Source organism: Antechinus flavipes, chromosome 4 (genome assembly GCF_016432865.1).
Source record: "Antechinus flavipes isolate AdamAnt ecotype Samford, QLD, Australia chromosome 4, AdamAnt_v2, whole genome shotgun sequence".
NCBI classification, from domain to species: domain Eukaryota; kingdom Metazoa; phylum Chordata; class Mammalia; order Dasyuromorphia; family Dasyuridae; genus Antechinus; species Antechinus flavipes.
The window spans coordinates 324,176,259-324,201,709 of record NC_067401.1 but is presented as its reverse complement, the minus strand read 5'-3'; the positions used below and the strand labels follow the sequence as shown (position 1 = coordinate 324,201,709).

At 35.1% G+C, this 25,451-nt stretch overlaps 1 protein-coding gene across 1 annotated transcript in view; it reads right to left on the bottom strand.

The window, feature by feature from the left end:
- Positions 1 to 395: 395 nt before the first annotated feature.
- The window catches only part of ABRACL (ABRA C-terminal like), a 55,175-nt gene continuing 30,119 nt past the window's right edge, over positions 396 to 25,451 (bottom strand). Inside the window, exons 2-3 of the mRNA XM_051997856.1 lie at positions 7,134 to 7,200; positions 396 to 1,014 (exon numbers count right to left, since the gene is read on the bottom strand). Of these exons, the coding sequence (XP_051853816.1) occupies positions 830 to 1,014; positions 7,134 to 7,194 (246 nt within the window). The 5' untranslated portion in view covers positions 7,195 to 7,200 and the 3' untranslated portion in view covers positions 396 to 829. The remainder of the gene's footprint in view (positions 1,015 to 7,133; positions 7,201 to 25,451) is intronic.

Sequence of the window (25,451 nt, the reverse complement as noted above, 5' to 3'; positions counted from 1 at the left end):
AAGGAAGACTGGTCTTCAAATCTGGCCTCAGATACTTAGCACTTATTAGGTGTGTGACCCTAGGCAAGTCACATAACTCCAACTACCTCACAAAAAAATAAAACAAAAAAAGTCCATAAAATGAACTCTCAGCTCCTTCAATTTATTCTTTTTTGGCATGACCCCATAGTCTTTCACCATTCCTGGCTGTTCTCTTCTGTATATTCTCTATTCTCTTTGAGAAATTTAGCACCCAAAACTGAAGACAATATTCCAAATGTTATCTGGCCAACTGACATTAAACCATTAAAAATTAAAAGCCTATGGTTTAAGAGTATTTTCTTTGACTTTACTTTCATAGAATTATTTTATGAAATGTAGAAATACATTTAAACATAAAGAAGGCAACACTAAAGTGATGTAAATGGCTTTATTACATATTAATTGTAGATATTTGTCATCAAATTAGGTAAATCACCATTATTTGTTGTTTTCACATGATGACAATAACATCAAATTCATTTTAAGAATGGATTTCTAAAACAAAATACCCCCTCCCACCAAAAAAAAAAAAAAGAAAAAAAAACCCACACACAAACACGCACAAATTTCATCTCCAATGTTTTCAAAATGTATTCCTGAGAAAAGCTATAGTTATTTTTTATACTGCAATGCAATACACTGACATGTTCTAAGGAGTACAAAAAGAACTGTCTTCCAAAATACAAGTCTTTTGATTACAAAATAGAAAAATACAGTAAACACTTTGATTTTTTTCTTTCAATCAAGAATCTTATTCATAGTTTACCAAAAACAAAAATAACAATGCCCCCAAAATACACAAATTATATCAATTTTGAAGCAATACAATGTCAACATCATCATGGACACCTTGTAAGAGCAGTTCTCCTTCATAAGTTACAATCTTCCGACGTTTGGCTGCCTTCAGGGTCCCCATGAGGGCTTCAAACAGGTTAGCACACTTGTCATCTTGGAAAAGCACCCCAAACTTCACACTTAGCCTTCCATCAGCATCTAGTCAGTATAATATAAAGTGAGCAGTGAGTTTCTTGACTTCAGCTATGATAGGATGATATAATCTTTACTCTTTAATATGCATTACAAATTAATCCATGTTATAATATAAAAGTTAATGCAATCTCCTAAATCTAATGAATTTTCAAATGAAATACAAGAAGAATGAATATATATACTCTCACTTCATTCCCCCCCAAAAAAGCATGCATAAACTGTATACTTGCCATATATCAACCAGCACAATTGTAACAGAATATTTTCTTTTTTAAGAATTTTATTATTTTATTACATATGCATGGATAATTTTTCAATATTTTTCAATATTATTCAATATTCAATCAAAACCTTGTGTTCCAAATTTCTCCCTCCTTTCCCCTCATCTCTTCCCTTAAATGGCAAGTAATACAAAATATATTAAACATGTTTAAAAAATATATTAAATCCAATATATGTATGCATATTTATATAATTATTGTGCTGCACAAGAAAAATCAGATCAAAAAGGAAAAAAATGAGAAAGAAAAATGCAAACAACAACAAAAAGAGTGAAAATGCTATGTTGTGATCCCTTTTCAGTCCTCTCTCTCTGGGTGTAGATGGCTCTCTTCATCACAAGATCACTGGAACTGGCCTCAATCATCTCATTACAACAGAATATTTTCAAGGAGGTATTTAAGAAACATAATGCTTCCTACATAGCAGGCACTTACAAACGTTTACTGTGTTATTTTTATTATTCTTTCATAAGAAGTCTCCACTTTGTGACAAGGTCTATACCAATGAAGCACCAACAAGTACTCCTGAGTTGGAAAGACATGAAGTCAAGTGCCCACTCTATCATCCAAGAATCAGCCTCATTAACTCAGAGTAACTGATATGCCCAAAGAGTCTGGCCACAGGGTGATGATTATTTTTTGGCCGTAATAATTCATTAAATTAATCAAAAATAACAGAGAGGGTTTCAATTTGGCAGAAATAACACTCACACTTAAAGAAAGTAAAAAGTTATTATCTGTCATCGTTTGTTTTCATGCCACTTGAGTCAAGAACGGAACAAAACATTTAGACATAATTTCACACATTATTAAAAAGTCAAGCCTACAAAGCTAACAAGTATTTATTAAGTGCTTACTATGTGCCAGACACTATGCTAAGTACCAGGGTTACCAAAGGAAGACAATGTAAAGGGGAAGGCAACATGTAAAAAAAAATTAATTTTATACATATATATATTTATATAAACAAGGCATAGAGGAAACACACTGGAGATAATCTCAGTGGGAAAGTACTAATATTTAAATGATCTAGGAAAAGTTTCTTACAGAAGGTGTCATTTTAATTGAAACTTGAGGGAAGACAAAGGTGAGGAAAGAGAAAATTCAGCACATGAGTGATAGCCCATGAAAAGACTCAGAATGAGGAGACGGGAATATCTTGTATGACAAACAGCAAAGAGATCAAAATAACTGGATCGTAGAATATATGGAACAAAGTAAAGTGTAAGAAGACTGGAAAGAGAGAAAAGGGTCAGGTTATGAAAAGGGGCTTTAAAAAAAATCAAATAATTTTATATTTTATTCTGCAATCAATGGGAAGCCCCCAGAGTTTATTAATAAGGCAAGAAAACAATTTGATAGCCAAGTGAAAGAAGGACTGAAGTAGGGAGAGATTGAGGCAAGGAGGCCAACCAGATGACTGTCTCATTAATCCAAGACTGACTACCAGGACTCAGAGATCCAAAAAAACAAAAGTTAAAGCCATTTTTCAATTACTCTTCCATGTGGAATAGAAATGTCAATGATCTAACAAGTATTAGTATAAAATGATGAAGTTATGATAAAGACACTTGATAAATATTGTTGAATGCTTAGCTGATGCTGATTATGCCAGTGACACACATGAAAATATATCTCCTTTTCTTAAAATGTAAGGTCAATTATGAAATGATGATGTACATAGTAAAAAAAAATACTTAAGGCAAAGTTTTGCCAATAAAATGGACTTTTATCTTCAAGATCTAAGTTAAGATCCTTTAACATAGTTCAAATATTATCTTTATTGGAACATTAATTTATTTAAATTATCCTGTGTTCTAATCCCTATGAACTACTGCCTTCTCTTCTGCAATGCTCCTTACAATTCTTTGTTGGTTTGCTTGATTAGATGGGCTGAGTTCAAATCCTGCTTTAGACACTAACCATTTATGTAACTCTGGACAACTAACTTGACTTCTCAAGCCTGTTTCTTCATCTGAAAAATAGGAATAACAGCACTTACTTCACAGGGGAGGATCCAATGAGATAAACAATAGAACTGTCTAAATAATAGAGCACTACATAAATTCTAATTACATCGTTAGCTAGCATAGGCAATCCTGTTAAATTTGACCCATGAGTGGTCTGAAAGACTGTTGTTTTTTGCCTTAAGTTTGTTCCTTCTTTAACATGTATTTTAACATGTTTAACACATATTGGATTATTTGCCATCTAGGATAGGAAGTGGGGGGAAGAAGGGGAAAATTTGGAACAAAAGGTTTTGTAAAAGTCAATGTTGAAAAAATATCTATGCATATGCTTTGAAAATAAAAAAGCTTTAATTTTTAAAAAAGGGAAAAAAAAGTTTGTTCCCTCTCCTCAACCCCCAGAATGTCTCCAGCACTGTCAGTTCTCCTGCCATCATCATCTTCAAATGACCTAGCTTTGTAAATCACAGCATGGATTTTTAAATATTCTCCAACATTTCAAGGCAAATTCAATAGTCTTTGGACAGGAAATGCCATCTGCATCCAGAAAAAGATCTATGGAGATTGAATATAAATCAACACAAGCTATGTTCACTTCTTTTTTCTGGGTTTTTTTTTCTCTCTCATAGTTTTTCCCTTTTGTTCTGATTTTTCACTTTCAACATGATTCATAAGGCAGTGTGCATTAAAAATAAATTAATTAATTTTTAAAAAGAAAACCAAAATGTACACAGAAGTAGCTGAGTTTTATGATTCAAGATAAATAGCCCTCAAAAAATATTCTCCAACTTAAATAGTAACCAATAACAGGTCACTATCTTATTTTATGTTTCAAATATATTGATGGCTATTTTAAACTATACTTACAACTAGGCCAGGTGATAGCAAAAAGAAATGTGTGCATGCTCAGTTTTCCTATGCAGTATAAAGGCAGTATACTATGATGTAGGCATTAAAGAAGTCAGATTTTCAACACAATTTAATGTAGCCAAGAAACACTACTAAGGGTCCCTACAGATCTTTCTAATGAGAAAGGATTATATCTATCATGAATCATAGTACTTAGAGGTGTAAGGAAGTTTAGGGATAGTCTAGTCCAATGGTTCTCAAAAGATGGTCTAGAGAATCCTGGGGATCTCTGAAACCCTTTTAGAGGGTCTACAAATTCAAAAATAGTTTTTATTTCCAATAAGATAAATATCTATAAATATAATCCAGATAAATAAAAACGCTTTGGAGAGATCATCAATAATTTTTTTAATAGGATAAAGATACTGAAAACAAAAGTTTGAGAATCACTGATCCAACTCTCTTATTTTATAGTTAAGAAATCTGAGGTATAAATTGCCCAAACCACCCTAATAGTTATCACCAAAGGCAAGATTAAAACCCAGATTTCCAGACTTCTTTCCACTTCTATACCAAGATATCTCCAATCTTTGAGTTAAAAATAACAACAACAACAATAAACAAACAGAAAATAGTGCTACTTAGAGAGGTTATACTTGGTTCTTTTTTACTGGGAAAGTATGTGTTATAGCAGAACCTGGGGGAAAAATGGCGATGTAGGAGGGAGTCAAAAATGAGAGAGTGAAAATATCACTGTAAAATGCCAAATAGGTTGGTTGGTTGATTTTTTTTTTTTTACAATAAAACACAGTTTAAGGACAAAAAAAGCTTCTTTCTATATTTTAATTGTCTCTCTCTCCTTGTCTTTGCTCCATACTTGATTCATTCTCAAATATTGACTCATGTTATTCTGCTCACATAACAGGCTTTCCTGTCTCCAAATCTTACCCATAATTCAAGACCCAGCTGAAGTCCCATCTGCTTCGTAAAGCTTTCCCGGACTTCTCTAGTTTCCATGAAAAATCTCCCTTTTCAGAATCCCATAGTTTCTCATTTAATTTTTCTCTGGATTATTTCATGTTGTTAACTCTTCCAATTAAACTATGAACATATTCTGTATAGCACCTAGCACAATTCTGAGCACATTGTAGGTAGTTGATGTTTACTTGTTGATTTGTTGAATAATAGATCATTTTCACCTGGTTGATCACACTTTTACAAACTAGTCAAAAAAGTGTCTATTTTTTCAATGGGTTACCTCAATGAGGATGAGAGAAGTGTTGATCTGTAAATTAAGGCCAGGTAAATCAACAAAGAACAAAGTGATCAGAGAAGACAGAATAGGGGACAATAAATTTCTGATCCAAACTAATTACATTCACTTTCAATCTATTCTAATAAATACTTGCTTAAATGCCTTATATAGGCAAGGCACCAAGATAATCAAAAAAGAGTTCTTGAACTCAAGGAGTCTACATAGTTTACATTCATAGGTGGTGGGCAGGTGTGGCAGTGGAGGGAGTGATAACATAAAAATATGTAAGTATATATATATACATACACATGATAATTTGAAGCAGAAGGAGCATTGACAAGTAAGGGGATCAGGAAAGGTTTTCAGTAGGATATGGCAGATTAACTGAGCCTTCAAAGAAGCTTGGAATCTAAGAGGCAGAAAAAAAGAAAGAACTGCAATCCAAACATGGAAGCCAATTTATGGCAAAACATAGAGGCAGGAGATGGAGGGCCAAGTTCTTGGGAACAGCACATAGGCCTGGATGACTAGAATACAGAGTGCAAAGGAAAGTAATATGCAATAAGCAGGGAAGATAAGCTGGAGCCAGATTGCAAAGGCCTTTAAATGCCAAACAAAGTTTGCACTTTATTTTAGGAAGCCACTCAAGTTTCTTAAGCAGGAGTTTCATAGGGAGAGATGCTTTAGAAAGATTATTTTGGCAGGTGGGTGGAATATTGATTGGAGAGAGGAAAGAATGTAACCTGGAGGTTATGGCAAAGGTTCAAGTAAGAAGTGACAAGGGCCTGAGTAATAGATTAATGTGACCAGGGTAATGATTATATGAATAGAGAGAAGGGAATAGGTATAAGAAATTGTGGAGGCGAAACTGGCAAAACCTAACTACTGATAAGTTTTAGCATTTTGGCATTTCAAAAGATTCTTATTCTTAAGCAAAGAAAATAGCAATAAGAAGAGATAAAGCTACAAAAGCAAAAAAACAACTTTCCCAAGATGCTAATTTATGCTATTTGTGGATTTGTCTCATTTAAAAAAAAAAAAAAAAACCTTTGGGTAGCATTATCCCAGTTGCTAAGTATTTATATTACTCTTAGTGAAAATTTTCAAAATGCTTTCCAGTTTCTTGTATAGCTAATCTGAACCAACTGAATACCTGAATTTTCACATATAATGGTAGCTTTCATTGTCACTAAAGAAAATGTCCTAATGCTACCAATTTTACATGTCATTATCTTCTGATGAGTGTGTAGCTGGAGGAAATGCAGATTTAAAAAAAAAATAAACCACACAAGAATATGAGGGGAAAATAGCTTATTTTGATTCCATGTACATGAATATGCAGTTATGTAAAACTCAAGAATTTGGAGAAAATGAAGACAATTTAGTATAATTTCAATTTAGGTCTCTCATCACTTAGAATATGTAAAACAACAGCTCAGTTGTGTAAAGAAATTCAAACAGTAGAGCTGACTAAGATTTGGGCCTGACTCAAATTCCTTTTTTTTTAGAAAAGCTATGATGAGGAAGGATCCATGGTCTTGCTCTTCTGAGGGGATGAAATATCTTTTGACCACCAAAATCAGAAAGAGGGCGTAGCAATAACACAACCTCCAGAGAGCATCCAGAGGAATAAACAAAAGATGAAGGAATGAACTGACTATAAAACCACCAGCTTGATCTCCTTCAATTCTTAGATGCCTGCTAGTGACCTTTCCTCAACTGGAGATCTAGCCTGCTGTGAGGGATAATAAGAAAAATATAATTTTTTACCTCTTGTACCCAGACGTTGCATTTCTCCAACCAAGAGGCTAATTTCACCTTCCACATTCATTGTGGCCTTAAAAAAAAAAAGACGAGAAAAAGAAAAATTGTTACCATTATTACATTTTTATATTATATCAACTGTACCTTACCAAACCAAAAAGTAGTTCCCCTCTAAAACATTTGATAATCTTGAGTTCCCTTTCCCTTCTCAAAACTCTTGCTTACCTAGGGTTACATGAGGGGTCCTGAGGAAGGTTGAGTTAACTGACATGAGCTTTCCAAAGGAGGCAATTCAGACAGACCAAGAGTCTCCTGAGATTTCTCAAATATGACTAACACGAATCCACACCAGAAGGGGCACAGCTGACAATTGAAGGGAGGAATTTTAGAAAGGGAAGGTGAATGTAGGAGATTACTGGCTTGCTTGGTCAAGAAAATGACCTTTAGGAATAGGATTTGGCTTTCTGGACCAAGGATTAAGATAAAGCAATGACAGAATCTTGACCACAAATGATGTGCTTTTAAAGAAAAAAAATTTATTTTTACTTTTTTTGAAGAAAAGATTTATCAATCTGAAGTCTTATGGATCTGAACAGACGTAAGCTGAAAATAATGGCTAGCATTAATATAGAACTTAAATGTTTGCAAAATGCTTTACAAATATTATCTCATTTTATCTGCATAACAATTCAAGGAAATCTTTTTATTATTAACCCCATTCTGCAGAAGAGGAAACTGCCACTAACAGAGATTAAGTGATCACCCAGCTAGTAAGGGTCTGAGGCTATATTTGAACTTAGGTTTTTCTGTCTACGGGTCCATTATTCCATCTAATATACTACCTTGCTGCTTAAGTGAAAGAAAGAATGACCAACATATATCTCTCAATCCAGTAACTAAAGACAATAACGAGTGTGACAAACCTGAAGAGGCCTGATTACTGAAGGCATTGTCTAGGAAGAGTCATAATGAATACTTATAGTCTCAGATGTTTATACACATTTACAAAGTATGGACTATATAAAAAGTGAATTCAAGATCTTATTGCAAGGAAATAAATCTGACCTGACAGGTATTGCTAAAACCTGTTCAGATGTGACAAATCTGGACTATGAGGATGAAAGCTTGTATCTTATTCAAAAGAAACAAAATAGATAAAAGGTCCAAGAGTGTAGTGTTGTTTATCAAGAAGATATACTCAAATGAGAAAACAAAACAGCAGGGGGGAAAAGTGGTAGAAACATATCCCAAATTTTAGACTTCAAATCACTTTCACATCATCCTCTCTCCTCCTTTGATCCAGTCTCAGAGGAATAGTTGATCCTCCTTGATAATGTCAATTCTCCTATTGCTAACTTTGATCCAGTCTCTTTCCTTCACTCCTGGGAATTTGTCCCTTCAATCATCCTATTCTTTGCCCTAATTTTCAGTCTTTCCTTATCTAATGATTGCTTCCCTTCTACTAGCAAATATGCCCAGATCTTTTCCATCACTTAAAATTCTTCACTGATTCCACCATCCACTTAAGCTTTCTCTGTGTCCCTTCATAGCAAACTATGTATATTCATTTTCTTTCATTTTTTAATATTTTTTCTCAACTCTTTCAAACCTGCTTCAGAATTCACTGAAACTCTTCTCTCCAAGGTTAATTCCTCCAAAGCATTTTGATATTACTGATTACCTTATATATTTCTTCCTGAATTTTTATGACACTCCTCTTTCCCAGTTTTCCTCCTGCCTGTCTTGTTCCTCCTCCCCATATCCATCAGCACAGATAGCTTTGTAGGATTTTCTTTCTACTTAGAACTTATTTTTCTTTCTTCACTCTTTGTATTGGTGATGTCATCAACTCCCATGCACTCAAATATCATCTCTATGAAGAAGTCTCTCCAATCTATATTTATCTATATATCCATCCCTACTCTCTTGACTGGTTTCTAGTTCTGAATCATCAACACCTCTAACTGGCAGCAATAACTCATCATATCTCAAATAATATTCATTACCTTTTCCCAAAAATTCTTTCATCTTCTTAAATTTCCAATTTCTGTTGAGTACCACAATTCTTAAACTCACCAAGTCATCCTTGTCACTTTTACTAAACCTGAATATCAAGCAGGCTGCTAAATTTTGTTGGATGTACCTCTAAAACATCTTTTGGTCTGTCTCTTTCTGCCTTTTAGTCAGCCATCACCCTGGTTCAGATTCCTGTCTCTTCTGTCTCAGATTATTGCATGGTCTTCTAACTTGCCTCCCTTTTGCCCATCTCTTTGCTCTACAATCACTCCTCCATGCACTTGCCAAAATAATATTACTCAAACAAACTTCTGACAACACCATTTCCCTTCTCAAGAAGTTCTAATGACTTTCTCTTGGCTCTGAGGTAAAATACAAACTTCAGTCATTTCTGACATTTCATGATCACATTTGCGTTTTCTTGGTAAAAATATTGGAGTGGTTTGCCATTTCCTACTTAAGCTTATTTTACAAATGGGGAAACTGAGTCAAACAGTGTGATTATACTTCCCCATTCCCAACTCTGATTCTGAAATCAACTAATATTAGATAATTGAGGCAGCATTTTCCCTGGATGACCCTCTCTCCCTCCTCCTCTCCACTGGCTTCCCTAGCTTCCTTCAAGTTTCAAGCAAATTACACTTTCTACAAGAAGACATTTCCAATCCCCAGTCTCCTCATTATTAGTTACGGTTTTGGTATACATCATGGAGAAAAGCTACCATATCAATGGAAAAAGACAAATGTATCAATTTTCAAAAAAAAAAAGTATACTCTATACCACAGGCCAGTGAGTTTGACTTGATTTCTTTACAAAATTCTAGCATGTACTACTAAGATGATGATTTGTAAACATTAGGAAGGAAAATAGATCATAAGATCTAGAACTGAAAAGGGAATTTGGATATCATCTAGCCTAATCCCCACATTTTAAAAATTAAGGCCCATAGAGTGTCCAAGATTATATAGATGGTAAATAACACAAGACCAGCATTCAAAGACAGGTGTTCTGAAAGAACATGTTGAACTCATTTTCTTTTTTAACAGGGTACATGGACTCCTCCATTAGTAGGATATCATAGATAAAATTTAACCATATTTCAGCAAAGTATTTGATAAAAGCTCTTATGATATTCAATGAGGAAGAAAAGAAGACAAAATATAAACAGATAAAACAAAGATATAAACCAGTACAAAAAAGACATAAACAGGATAAAAATTTGAGATCATCTCAGAGGGAAGGTACTAGGATTGAGAGAAGTTTTCCTGCAAAAGATGGCATTTTATTAGGGATTTGAAGAAAACCATTAGATGGAGATGAGGAAGGAGAGCATTCCTGTTATAAGGGAGAGCCAGTGAAAATGCACTGAGTTGAGAGATGGTAGACCGAAAAGCAAGGAGGCCATTGTCAAATGATTTCAGAGTATAATGTGAGTGGTGCTAAAGAAAAAAGGTAAAGTTGCAAGTGGGGCCAGTTCCAATGGTCTTGTGATGGAGAGAGCCATCTGCACGTGGAGACAGGACTATGAGGATTGAGTGTGGATCACAACATAATATTTTTACTTTTGTTTGCTTGCTTTTTGTTTTCTTTCTTATTTTTTCCTTTTTGATCTGATTTTTTTTATGCAGCATGATAACTGTGGAAATGTATAGAAGAATTGCATATGTTTAACATATTTTGGGATTACTTGCCATCTAGGGAAGAAGTTGGAGGAAAGGGAGGGGAAAAAAGGGAACACAAGGCTTTGCAAAGAGTGAATGTTTGAAAATTATCTATATATATATGTTTTAAAAAGAAAAAAAAAGAAAAAGGTAAGATTTAAGAATACTGGAAAACTAGGTAGGGGCCAAGTTGAAAAGGAAATCAAACTAAAGATTTTATATATGATCCTGGAGGGGATAGCCAAGTCACTGGAATTTAATAAAAAAGGAGAATTTTTGGTGACATTAGAGCAGGTTCTATTTATTGCCTTTCTTTGTATCTCTAGTACTTAGCACAGTATCTGATGCTTATTGGTGTTTAGCAAATGCTTTTTAACTGATCGATTCTAAGATTCTATGTATCACTTTGTCTATTTGACTGGATTCTAGGTTCTTGAGAGTTGGAAACTATTTTGTTAAACTCAAATTTCCTTGATGTTGATTTTCTTATCTGTAAAATAAGGTTATACCAAATACATCAACTCTGATGTTCCTTCAAACTTCAAATCTATGATCCTTTCAAGTTCTCTGAAGGCAGGTACTATTTTTCATAATCTTTGGATTCCTAACACCTATTACAGTCTACATAGTAAATGCTTAATAAATCTTTATTGGATTAGAATGTTTCTTGTTATTCTTAGCTAATTGGATTGTAAGATTTTTTCCAAGTAGAGAAATCTTTTTGTACTTTAACAACTCTGAAACTCAGTTTCTTCATCAGTAAATCTGTGTTGGGGGGGGGGGGGGGAAGAGGGAGGGGGAAGGAAGGAAGGTTCAATAAAATGACCTGAATTCTCTTCTGGTTCAAAAATCCATAATCCCTTGAATATTTCTTTTCTGTTGCCCTAGCACTTTCACAGTGTTTATGAAAATAAGTACTCAATAAATTCCTATTTTGTTTTACTTTATTTAATCAAATGGACACAAAGTATGCATTTGGATTGTTACGTTTCTGGCTGTGTTGATGACCACTAGAAATGGTACTATTTTCTCAAGGAAATTATGTCTTCAAATTTACAATGAATGAACAGAACTAGCTGTTTTTTTCAGTTTCAATCACATCCATGGATAATCCTAAACATCAGCAAAAAATATGAATCAGCCAATCAACAATCATTTATTAAATGTTTACTGTGTCCAGCACTGTTCTAAGTATTACAGATACAAGATGGAAGCAAATCTTTTCAGCAATGAAGTGACTCAAGGGAATTCCAATAGACTTGTAATGGAAAGAACCATAATCATGCAGAGAGAAGACTATGAAGTCTGAATATGGATCACAACATAGTATTTTCATTGTTTTTATTGTTGTTTGATTGCTTGGCTTTTTTTCTTTTTTGATCTTATTTTTCTTGCACAAAATGATAAATGTGAAAATATGTTTAGAAAAATTGTCAGAGAAGATGGAAGTTGGGAAGGGAGAGAGAAAAATTTGGAACATAAGGTTTTGCAAGAGTGAATGCTGAAAAGCAAAATCAATCCCTGCCCTCAAGAAGCTTACATATTAAATTTTAATTTAATTTCAATTTTCAATTCCAAATTCTCTCACTCTCTTAACTCCCTCTTTTCCCTCTTTCAACCAACAACAAAACATGAAATATGATATCCCTCATATATATATATGAAGTCATGCAAAGCATATTTAAGCATTAGCCATGTTTTGGAGAGGGGAGAAGGAAAATAAAGAACAGGAGAAAATATGTTTCAATTCACCTTCTGAGACCATCAGTTCTCTGTCTAGGAGTAGATTGCATTTTACATCATGAATCCTTTGGAATTATATTGTATTTTCCAGAATTACTGAGTTTTCACAGATAATTATCTTTACAATATTGCTGTTAATGTGTATATGGTTCTCCTGGTTGTACTCACTTCACTTTGTATCAGTTCATATATATCTTCCTAGATTTTTCTGAAACTATCCCCTTCTCATTTCTTATAGAATACTAGTATTCCATCACATTCATGTTGCATAATTTGTTCCTGCCATTCTCCAATGGATAGGCATCCCCCTCAACTTTCTAATTCTTTATCTTCATAAAAAAAAAGCTGCTACATTTTTGTATTTCCTTTTTCTTTGACAGAACCTTACATTCAAATGAGGAAGACAAAATGAATTTTATATAAATAGATATGTGCAAAATACACAAAGAGGAGATGGAAAATATGTGAGTACTAATAGTGGGTTTGTGGTTTTTCTTAAAATGTCTTTAAATCTATTTTCAGACGGAGGATTTTTTTTCTCTACAGGTAGCCTTTGTCAAAACACTTAAGCTCTAAAAATAAAACAATGAAAATAATCTAAATAAGGAACATATACTAGAGGTGCATGAAATAGAACACTGGGCTAATCTATCCTGAAAGAATGGATTTAAAGTAAAAAAAGTCAGATTCTGGTTAGATTTAAATGAACTCATGCAAACTGAAGTGAGTAGAAGCAGAAGAACATTGTACACAGTAACAACGATATTAAGGATGATCAACTGTGAAAGATATAGCTACTCTGAACAAAAGATAATGACCCAATGATCCATAATGAAAAATTCTGTTTACTTCCAGGGAGAGAACTGATGAATTCTGAATGCAGACTGAAGCATACTTCTTTTTAACTTCCTTTATTTTTCTCCTCTTATTGTCTGTTTTCTTTTGTAATATTGTTAAAATGGAAATATTTGCATGATTTCACATGCATAATAGATATTAAATTGCTTTTTTGGAACTCAAATTTTTAAAAAATAAATGTTAATATTTTTACATGTAATTGAGAAATAAGTAATGAAATAAAAATATATTGAAGAAAATTCTGGTTCAGATTCTGATGACCATCAGTTTTCATGCCTTTCCCCTTATCTGGAATTCATTTCTTCCTCAAAATCCCTGGTTTACTTCAAGGCTTGGCTCAGACAGTTTATTCTAAGTAAAGTCTTTCCTGATTCCCCTGGTTAGAAGGACTGTCTCCCACTTTCTTCAATTATCTATCATATATGTGCTTTCTCTATTTGTATTGTGTATCCCCTCAGTCAAATGTAAGCTCTCTATGGACAAAGATCTTTGGAACAATATGGAACCATGCTCAAAGGGTTATCAAACTCTGCATATCTCTAATCTAGCAGTGTTTCTACTGGGTCTGTATCCCAAAGAGATATTAAAGAAGGGAAAGGAACCCATGAGTGCAAAAATGTTTGTGGCAGCTCTTTTCATAATGGCAAGGAACTAGAAACTGAATGGATGCCCATTAATTGGGGAATGGTTGAATAAGTTAAGGTATATGAATGTTATGGAATATTATTGTTCTATAAGAAATGTTCAGCAGGATGATTTCAGAGAGGGCTGAAGAGATTTGCATGAACTGATACAGACTGAAATGAGAGAACTAGGAGATCACTGTACACTGCAATAGCAAGATTATACGATGATCAATTCTAATGGATGTGGTTCTCTTTAACAATAAGATGATTCAGATCAGTTCCAATCGACTTGAGATAAAGAGAGCCATCTGCACCCTGAGAGAGAATTGTAGGGACCGAGTGTAGAACACAACATAGCATTTTCACTTTTTTGTTGTTTGCTTGCATTTTATTTTCACTCTCATTTTTTCCCTTTTTGAGCTGATTTTTCTTATGTAGAATGATAATTGCAGAAATATGTATAGGAGAATTACACTTTAACATATATTGGATTACTTGCCATCTAGAGAAAGAAGTGGGAGGAAGGGAGGGAGAAAAAATTTGGAACACAAGATTTTGCAAGCGTGAATGTTGAAAACTATGCATATGTTTTGAAAATAAAAAGCTTTAAAAAAATTTATCTTCTAGTCCATAGCATAATAACTGTACAGATAGACACCTCATAAATGCTTACTGGACTGGATTAGATTACAAATCAATGAACCTTTTAGGAGCTTAGTTTTCCTCAAATTTAAAATAAGGAGATTGGGAAGGCAAAACGAACACCCTTCCCTTCTCTAGGTAAAAATACACTATTGCATGTACTGTCAGAGATATGTCAGTTCTCTTTAACTGTTTTTCTTCATTATACGGAAAAGGGATATAGAGTGGGGGTATGGTATTTGATATAAAATCAAAAGACATTCACATCATTTTTAAAAGAAAATAAAAACACAGTACCTTCTAGTAGTACCTTCTAGCTGTAAATCTTATGATTCTAATAATATCATGACATGTTTTATCCTTTGATTCAATGGATAAAAAGGCTTATCACATACATGTCAGCTCCATTATTTTGAGTCACACCTCCTATTTCCTGTCTAAATACTGGATTTCAACTGTGAAAATAAAGTAAGGCAGCAAGCTGGTTGTATACAATGCCCTCCAACTCCTAACTCATATAAGGTGGCAGCTTTTCAGAGTACTTAAAAATTCTGGTTCTCTCTCTCTCCTGCCGCTGCTTCAGTCTGCATGAATCATCTGACCAACTGATCTAAGGACCTGCTGCCTGACAGTTCTCTCTAAGCAGAGCCAGAACTATTCATTGTCAAGGAGAGGTTGAAACAGTAATAGGTACCCTAGTGATATGTATAAATAGGTTTATCACAAATATACAGGTTTAAAATATATTAAGAAAAATAGTGTAACATTTTGAGTCATAGGGAGCTGGGAGGGCGTGCAGTGTGTGTGGGAGGAAAAATCCAGGTACTTTTTTTGTGCTCTGCCCTACTAATGCTTAGCACAGTGACTAACTAGCACATAGTAGGGACTAAAATATTGACTAACTAGTATTATGCAACCAAAATTCTTCAAATTTTCAGCATCTGTTACATTCTGAGTGCGTTATTGCTGGCATTTGTGTCACTATGCTTGACTTAAGGTTTTCTTTTTTTCAGAAGGTCACTATTGGAATACAAATGTTACCTGAGAAAGTTTAACATCTTATTTATCTTATTTATCAATACCATCTTGGGAAATTAATTTATCAGATTAGCTAATCAGTCACTTAGCAACAACCAGAAAAGATGGCAGAACACAGCTAAGTTTTGATAGAACAGAAGAGAGGTAGAATGATGAAGAGTATGGCAGTACTGAGTCCAGGTCAGCCATTATGAGTGAGATGGAAGTGACCCAGGGCCCGTAAAGACATGTTCTGTGGCAGAGAGATCTGAGTTCCAGACATGAATTTCCAATTGTATTTAGGTCCCCTCTATCTAGCTGAACTACAGGTACACTTCAAGTTTATGTTAGTTATGGCAAAGTGATGAGAGAGACACCTGGAATCAGGAAGACCTGAGTTAACTCCTGGATTCAGACACTTAATTATTATGATCCTGTGCAAGTCATTCACCTTCTATCTCAGTTTCCTCATCTGTAAAATATAGGTTATAGTATTCCCAAAGTTATGAGGACAAAATGAGATAAATACTCTACAAACCTTAAGGTACAATGTAAATACTAGCTACTGTTATTACTTTATTTTTTAAATAATAGCTTTTTATTTTCAAAATACATGCAAAGATAATTTTCAACATTCACTCTTGCAAAACCTTGTGTTCCAAATTTTTCTCCCTCCTTTCCCTCCACCCCTCCCTCTCCTACATAGCAAGTAATCCAAAAGTTTAAATATGTGCAATTCTCCTAAACATATTTTCACATTTATCATGCTGCACAAGAAAAATCAGATCAAATAGGGAAAAAATGAGAAAAAAAAGCAAGCAAACAACAACAAAATACTATATTGTGATCCACATTCAGTCCCCATAGTCCTCTTTGTAGAAGGAGGTGGCTCTCTCCAACACAAATCTATTGAAAAGGCCTGAATCACTTCATTATTGAAAAGAGTCACTTCCTTCAGAATTGATCATCATATAATCTCATTGTTGCTATATACAATGTTCTGTTGGTTCTACTCACTTCACTTAGCATCAGTTCATGTAAGTCTCTCCAGGCCTTTCTGAAATCATCCTGCTGATCATTTCTTATAGAACAATAATATTTCAAACATTCATATACCATAATTTATTCAGCCCTTCTCCAACTGATGGGCATCCACTCAGTTTCCAGTTTCTTGCCACTACAAAAAGGGCTGCCACAAATATTTTTGCACATGTGGGTCCCTTCCCCTCCTTTAAGATCTACATTATTGTTATTGTTGTTGTTATTATGTCCCCAAATGAGCTTATTACCTTCACTCTAAATTTGTTCCTTCTCCTAATTTGTAAATAGCACTCCTAGTTCCTCCAACCCCCCACATTCAAAAACCTTGTATTCTTTCTTCTCCCTCACCTCTATTTCTATCTCCACAATACTTTTTGCATTAATTTTCTCCTATTTACATGGTCATTTTGTTATTGCTTAGTTGATTAGTCACATCAACTCTTCCTGACCTTACTTGGCAAAAACACTGGAATGATTTGTCATTTCTTTCTCCAGATCTACAGATGAAGACTGAAGCAGTTAAGTGAATGTTGGAGACTAGGGCAAATGTGAACTCAGGTCTTCCTGACTCGTGGATCTTCACGATCCGGAACCACTTAGATGCCCTATTTCCACTTTCATCACGGCAATATAAGTCCACAAATTTCCAAACAGATCTTCTCACTTATATTCTTTTCCTATCCCTCCTAATCCATTCTTTAAACTTCTCCCACATTAATTTTTTCTTGACTATATCAAGCCTTAGCTCACACATTTTTAGTGTCTCCCTGAGATCTACTAAGTAAAATGTAAAGTTTTTCTTTGCCTGGCCCCTAAGGGCCTTCACAATCTGACTGCTGCCCTGCCTTCTAGCAGCATGTCATGCTGTTCTCCTCCAGGCATTCTGAATTCTAGCTTGAATAGAATACATTCTTGGTCCCTTGATCATGCTCTACACTATTTTTAGTGCACATTCAATTCACTGTTTGAAATGTCCTTCTTCCCTATCTTTACCTGTTGAACTCCTACCTATCTCTGAAAACCCAACTCAAAAGCAATCTTTTCCATGATACCCATAACCTCTATCAGTGAAAAGCTTTTCCTGCTTAGAAACATATTTTGTTTTGTATGTACTGATCATATTGTATATTAAAAATGTCCATGTAGATGGGAAAGGAGGAGGGAATAAGCTTTATAAAGCACCTGCTCTATGCAAGGCAGTGTACTAAGTGCTTTTACAAATATTTCATTTGATCCTCACAACAACTCTATAAGATAAGTGCTATTATTATCCCCATTTTTAGAGTTTTAGGAACTGGGGCAATAAGAGGTTAATGACTTCCCTAGGGTCACATAACTACTTAAGTATCTGAGGTTGAATTTGAATTCCTGATTCCATGTCCAGCACTCTAATCACTATACCACTAGTTACCTCCATATGTATATGTTTCTTATCCTTTTACTAAACTGTAATCTTTATGAGACCAAAGACTTATTTAAACTTTGCATCTTTGCCAGGGCCTACCACAGTGCTCTGTATGCAAAAGGCAATTGGTTTTTTGGTTCTTTTGTTTTTTTATATTCCCCAAACTTTTTTTCTTTTCATTTCTTTTCCAAGTGATAACGTTAATTTATTAATGCTGTAACAAGTATAGCAAAATTTGTTTAGCCAATGTATCTTCAGAATTATAAATAAGCAGCCTTAAGCATTGAAGAAATAAATGCCGTCTATAGAGTCAAGCCATATTACAATATGGATTCACATAGCTTTGAAAAATGTATATAATCTTATAAATGCAAAAATAAGTTTTCATCATCACTGACCTCTTTTAGCCATAAATTACATAAATAAGTGCCCCTCTGAAAATTCAGTGAAACAGGCAATTGTTAACAAATGTTTATCATGTGCATCTAACCTTTCAAAAATCTATATATACTATGTTGTAGAAACGCTTGTTTTATTTCATAAATAAAAATTTCAAAAATAAAAAACAAAACATAAATGTTTATTGAATTGAATTTTAGAAAAAGGTAATGAAAAGGAAATGAGGAAAAACCATAAACTTCATCTACTTAACAATTTTACAAAAGGCTAGGAATTTTATGCAGATATACAGTTTGGGAGGCTTATGCTCCACCCTCTTCATATTATGAATTCTTTTAGATCATGGAGTTCCCAAACTTAAAAAAAAAATAGTTTAACTATATTACATTATATTTATCATTATACATTTAAAAACATTATTCTGAGAAGGAATCCACAGATTTTTCACCTAACTGCCAAAGGGGATACAATAAAAAAGGTTAGGTTCATTTCCCAAACTCCGGTATGAGTTATGAACGAGATGAGGTGAGATCTTTCAAGACAGTTGTGAAAATCGAGTAAGGCTTCATCTATTTCAAAGTTTGAGTAGGTCTGAAGGACTTTAAGCATTAAGTCAAGGGCATACTTAAGTCCCCTTCTTGTTATCCTCCTATGACATCAGTGTCTTTCTGTTTTGGTCAAATATGGGCAACTATATACTTATTGGTCAAGTTCAATTTCTTGGGTAGTTCCCGCGTTTAGAAGGTAAGAACCTCAGCCAATAAGGATGAGGGTCAGTGGTGGGAGGGGGCATTTGCGTTAGGGATTAAAAGTGTTGACCTTGCCTCCTCCCTTCGAGGGTGGGACTCCCGATTCTCCGGAGAACATACAATAAACTTTGCTTTGCTTCTAGAGATCTCTCCAGCTTTTTATTAAATAAGTATCTGAACCACACAGTTAGAACAAAGCACCTTAATACATCAAAAACTGTCTTATTCTATACATAAAATTAAAGAAGCACCTCATTACTGTATAGACTGAGAATTAGCCTTGGAATTAGGAAAACCTCAGTTTTATGACATAATGACTAAAGGACCATGGGCCTCTTAGGGCCTGTAGATAAGAGGAATTACCATGCAAATGGACCAAAAACTCAAAGCAGACTGGTTAGAATCACACCTTTTTGAGAGAGAGCAGTATTTATATGGGGTTTGGGACAATGGAGATGGCTTTTCACCCGTTCCATAAGGCAAGCAGTGAGTCATCTTCCAGAGTGATCCTAGACAAAGTAGACCAGACCAGAGGCATTCAAAGGGATTTACCAGACAAGAGTTTATGTGGTGAAGGACCTGTACCTCAAAGTGGAAGGTATGAATTTACATTAGGACAATGGGGAGAGAACTGTCCCAGGAAAATCCACTTTATTTACAGACTAGCTAATCTAGTTTTTATGTCCTGGTTCCTTCTTGCACATTTCTCTAAGGATTCTGAGTGGTTTGGATAATAGATATTTTGCCTTATACCCAGTCTCTTTGCTTTTAAATTGATGATATATCCTATAAAAATGGATACCCCTATCAAAGTCAATAATGTGAGGAGAAGGTTCGAATCTGGATGCTAACTCAGTGAACAGGAGTTTTTGGTTTGCTTGGTTTGGGTTTTGGCTTTTGTGTGTAATGCCATTAACTTTTCTACAAGGGAAAATTTCCACTTTAACTGAAAGAGTTAAGTGAGAGCTCTATAAAGTCCATCTGAATGTTAATGAAAGGACCTCAGGGCAGCTGTTTTATTCCCTATTTTGTCTTGACTAGTTTTCCAGAATTATGCTGCACACATCTTTGGTGTTGCTGACATACTGCGCGTGCTATTTGGTTTATGCAGGAGACAATGAAAGCTGGTTATACCAAATAGGGACTTGGTCTTGGGAATATGCAAGGTCAAAGGCCTAGATGCAGTCAGGGAAAGGCCCCTCTGATTGTGAGGTAAAAGGGTAGATTTCTGGAGGTCTTATAATCCAGAAGTCAAGGTTATCAATAACTCTAGGTCTGGCAAGCACAGGAGCAAATCATTAATATACTGAACCAAAGGGGAGCCATGGACAGGCTGCAAAGTCCAAATATCCTGGTACAATTAAGGGGGGGGGGGGTAACCTTACAGTCACTGATGAGAGGCCACATGCCTTTGTCAGCTTCTTGGGGAAGGAGGCACTATTTTCAAGACAAAAAAAGGTAGATGGGCCATATTCCACCAATGAGAACAGGGTCCCCTAGGACTCGCCACTGGTCCATAGGTCAGGAGGGACAGGATCAAGTCAAGCAAAGTCAGGCCTTGTTTCATGAGGGGCAGGAGTACTAAGAGAGGGAACCCAAGGTCAAGGATGGGGAGCTGAAGATCCTTTTCTGAGCACTAAATAATACAACCCCTCCAGCAAAGTAAGCCTCAACCCAAGAGGCTAATGAGAAAAACAGAATTCAAAAAGAAGGGGTAAGTGCCTTGAAGGTCTTGGATTAAGACTAGGAGGTGGTAAGTAACTGTAGGGTCTAACAAGTTACCCTCAATTCCAATTACTATGACAGTTTGATCAATGAGGAGAACAAGAAAGAAGGCCTTGTCATTAAGGACCAAATAGGTGGTGATAGTATCTATGACTCAAGGGATATAGGTTCTGGATGCTTTCAAAATAAGGAAAAAAACCCAATGCGGGGAGGGAAAGGGAAAGACAAACTGAGGGACTATCAGATTGTTTCACTGGGGGTTTCTGGAATACCTGGATTGTCTAGCATGGGTGTTCTTTCTTAGGAGCTGGGGACATTCATTTTTTTCAGTGTCCATGCTGACAGCAGTAGATGTCCTAAGCGAAGGGCCCTGAATTTGGTGTAGGCAAAAGAGTGTTGGAAAGATCAGCAAGAAGCCATTGTTCCTCCTTCCCTCCAGAGATTGAATCTGTTAACATAACTAATTTCTGCTCTTTTCTCTTTTTTAGACTTCTTTTGTTCAAATAGACTGGAAGATGGGTGAACACTTCTTCCAAAATGACTTCAGTGAAGCTAAGCTAACATTTCTGGCAGTTGAAATACAAGGGCTCCCTAAGACTATTTACAAAAATAGGTCTCTTAACTCTCCTTTGCTTCCTCTGGAAATTGGAGGCCTCTATAGTTATGAAACAGCATTGTAATATGGCAAAATAGTTTCTAGGTTGCTCATCCTTTTGCTGGACATAACTAATCTCACCCCAATTTAGCTAATAAGAACACATTTCCTTCAACTCTTATAGGGCCTTGTGTGCATATCCCATGTTATTCAGTGGTTCTTTAGGCCAGCCTTTTTGTTCTTGGACCTCGATCTAGAGATCTTTGCCAATTAAGACTACAATTAATTGTTTGGCTTAGGTTAGCCCATAGGCCTCAAAAAAGTTTCTCAGGCTTTTCAATTTCTAATTGAAATTAGACTGCCAAGCATAAAAAATTCATTGAGGGACTGAGGATGTAGACAAGCTGGGGAGGGCCACTGGATTGGAAGATTTCTTCCTGGAAGAGTATGAGGGTCTCAAAAGCTTCTCCCTCAGTTTTAAACTCTGCCTGGGGTTTCATGGTAATTTTGATGGACTTACAGTCAGAGCAACTTCCCAACAAAGGAAAAGTGACATGAAGGAACCTTAAGTGGGAATATTCTTTTCTGGGAGAAGATGGGCAGAAGGAAAGGGTGAAGAGGACACCCATAAATTCAGGAGGTCATCTAGGATTAGAAGGGGTAGTTCCTTTGATAATTGTAAGGATTGGTGAATATAAGAATATAAGGTGCATGGAAGTTCAGGATTCTTATTTTTAGGAGCCTTGATACTCCTTTAATTTCTTTTCATTCTCATTCTAAAAGCTGATAATAAAATCAATGTTCTTTTTAGTGACCTACCCAAAAAAAAAAAAAAGGGAATCCATCTGACCTGGGTGTTTAGTTTCAATATCCCCCCAGAGGGTAGCTAATTTGGCCAAGTCAAATGGCTATTCCAAGAGAAATTACATCACCAAATCATCCTATGTATAAAAATACCACTTACTTAGGCATTTGAGGCCATAAAGTTTAAACATTTTATCCACAAGCATTTCCCAAAGTGAGTTTTTAAATTTTGAAACCCATTATGAGAATAAACAACAAAGATAGCACAAACAGGTCTGCAATGTTAGTACACCTGGGGCTGAGACACAGGAGACAGAATACAACAGACCTTCCAATCTTGGTACTCATAAACTATGGGAGAAATGTGTCCAGGAAAATTCCTCCTGATAGACTCAAGGGAGTCCCAATTTGGCTGCTACTAGTCTTAGTGACAGAGCAGATAGTCAATTCATGGATCTAATTCATGGATCCATCCCCAGATAGCCCATCAGCAGGCACAACGGCTCACATAGGCCAGTGGCCACAAATATTTCTGTGAAGGAAAATGACTCCTGATTCCAAAATACCAATATATACCATAAACATACACAAAATAGGCTTAAGTGCTCACTGGCAAAGCCGTTACCATTATTTCTGGAGTTGGTTCAGTAACTATCAAGGAACCCAACTTCCAGCAGACCCAAAACAGACCCTTACTCAACTTGCCCATCACTGGAGAAAAGAAACTACTCACCAAATTCTTACTGCAGAAGAAATTCTGATGGGCACAGTGGGTGAGATTTCTGGGTTCCTACTCCCAAATTTAGAATAATGGGAATAACCAGGTAACCAGATCAAAAATCTTAAACAATGAAGGTTTATTTAGTTCACCAGCAAAGGTGACTCTCTAGTAAAATCAAATCTTTTTGGAAGAGAGTAAAGCTTATATAAAATTTGGGGTGATAAAGACTAGCAAAGGTGGGGTATTTAAGGCTGATAATAGCATTGTTTCTAAGGCTCTGGGCAGATCTTCAGTCTTTATTTCTTTTTCTGCTGAACCCACGATATTGCGGTTAAACTAGTTCTTAGATGGGGCATGAAACAGGACATGTCAACATCTTTTTCTGTATTGTTTATGATTATAGACGGGGAGCTAATCAAGGAGTATAAAGAGAGAGGAGCAATGACAAGTGACAGGATGGTGGGGTCAAGCCCCAGGCAAATCCCTCAGTGGAGGGAGTTTCCACGTGAGAAATTATCTATGCTGATAAAATCACAGGTACAGACCAGACTAAGACAAAGTTCCATCAACATATAAATCTTTAGTTTATCTCACTACATTAGAAAAAGACTGGTAATTGGGTGTTATCTTCCCTCCGTCCCAAACAGCAGAATTTTAACAACATTCTACTGCATTAGAGATATTGTCTAATGTAGCTTCACAGGCCCTGCCATTTACACACAACTGCTAACATAAGGTGGGATGTCTAACATTTGTAGAATACTTTTTTAACTTTCAAAATGTTTTCACAAGAAAAGATCCCTTCACTGTGGACATATGGTTTATGTACTGATTTGCAAGTGTAAGAAGAAAAGCTGCAGCTGTTTGATTGTACACACTCCCAGAGTGAGGAGTTTTTGTCATGCAAATGACTTGTTTGTAAAAAATCTATTCCTTGAATTGTACAAAGGTCAAAGTCATCTTTTAGAATTTGAACAAGAAGTAACAGTATGTCTTAGCTCCCCAAGACAGTGCAGATGTGCACAAACAATTTTTGAAAGCCTTACATTAAAATTCAAGATATTTCAATTTTTTTGGACAGAATCTTATATACAAATCATTAACTGCAAAAATAAGACTTTGATGCCAGTAACTGATGAAAAGAGTGAAGGGGAAAAAAAGCCAATTATTTGTATGACCCATGTGTCCATTTATCCATTCCTTCAATAAATTAACATGTATTAAGAGCCTATGATGTGTAAAGTACAGTGCAAGGTATTGAGGGAAATGTTAAAATAAATAATATACAATGTCTATGACTATATCTTACCTCTATAAATGTGATCATTTCTAACATTGTTAGAAAACAAGGGGTGATAAACTGAACTGAGTAATTCACAATCTGTTGTTCATTTACTTCAATGATCAACATTTCCCTTCAGAATTATTAATATCAGTATATTTTTGCTAGTTGCTAGGATTATGACCATGGAGAAAATCAAACCTAACAGAGCCACATGGAGCCCAAAACACTTAACTATGGTTTTATTCATTTATTCAATATTCAACAAACATTTGTTAAGCATCTAATATATATACACAAGCACTATGATAGGTTCCAAGCAGGACTTAAAGATAAGTAGGTACAATCCTCACTTTCAGGTGCTTATAACATAGCCAAGGAATTTAAAAACATATGCACAAATAAATATAATGTAGTAGAATGTAGCAAGTGCATAAAAAGGTCCAAACAACAAGCATTTATTAAAGTACTCATTATATGCCAGACACTATATCCTGTGAATTAATGCAAATGCAAAGCAAAAGTGTCAACTGGGAAAAAAATCTTTGAATAAAAAATCTGGAAGGATCTAACATCCAACATACCGCAATAATAAACAGAAATACCTAATATCAAGAACCGTTTCTCAATGGATAAGTAGTCAAAGAATTATAAACAAAGAGTTTTCAAAAGAAGTATTTTAAATTAAGAATCATAGGAAAACCTCTCCAAATTACAACTAGTAAGGAAAAACTAATTAAAACAACTCTGAAGGTTCACCTTGGACTCTGTAAAGTGGCAAAGATGGCAAAAAAGGGAAAGAATTAATCTTAGAATTCCTCTGCAAAGACATTAAGGCATACTAATACAAAGTGGTGGAGCTATGAATTGTTCCAGTTATTCTAGAAAGCACCTTGAAATTACACTTTAAAAAAAGAGAATATTCATATTCTAGGATTAGGTATGAGGTCAAAAAATAAAAATGTCATATACATCAAAATATTCATTGTAGTTTGTTTTTGTTTTTATAGCAGCAAAGAACTAGAAATATTCATCAGTT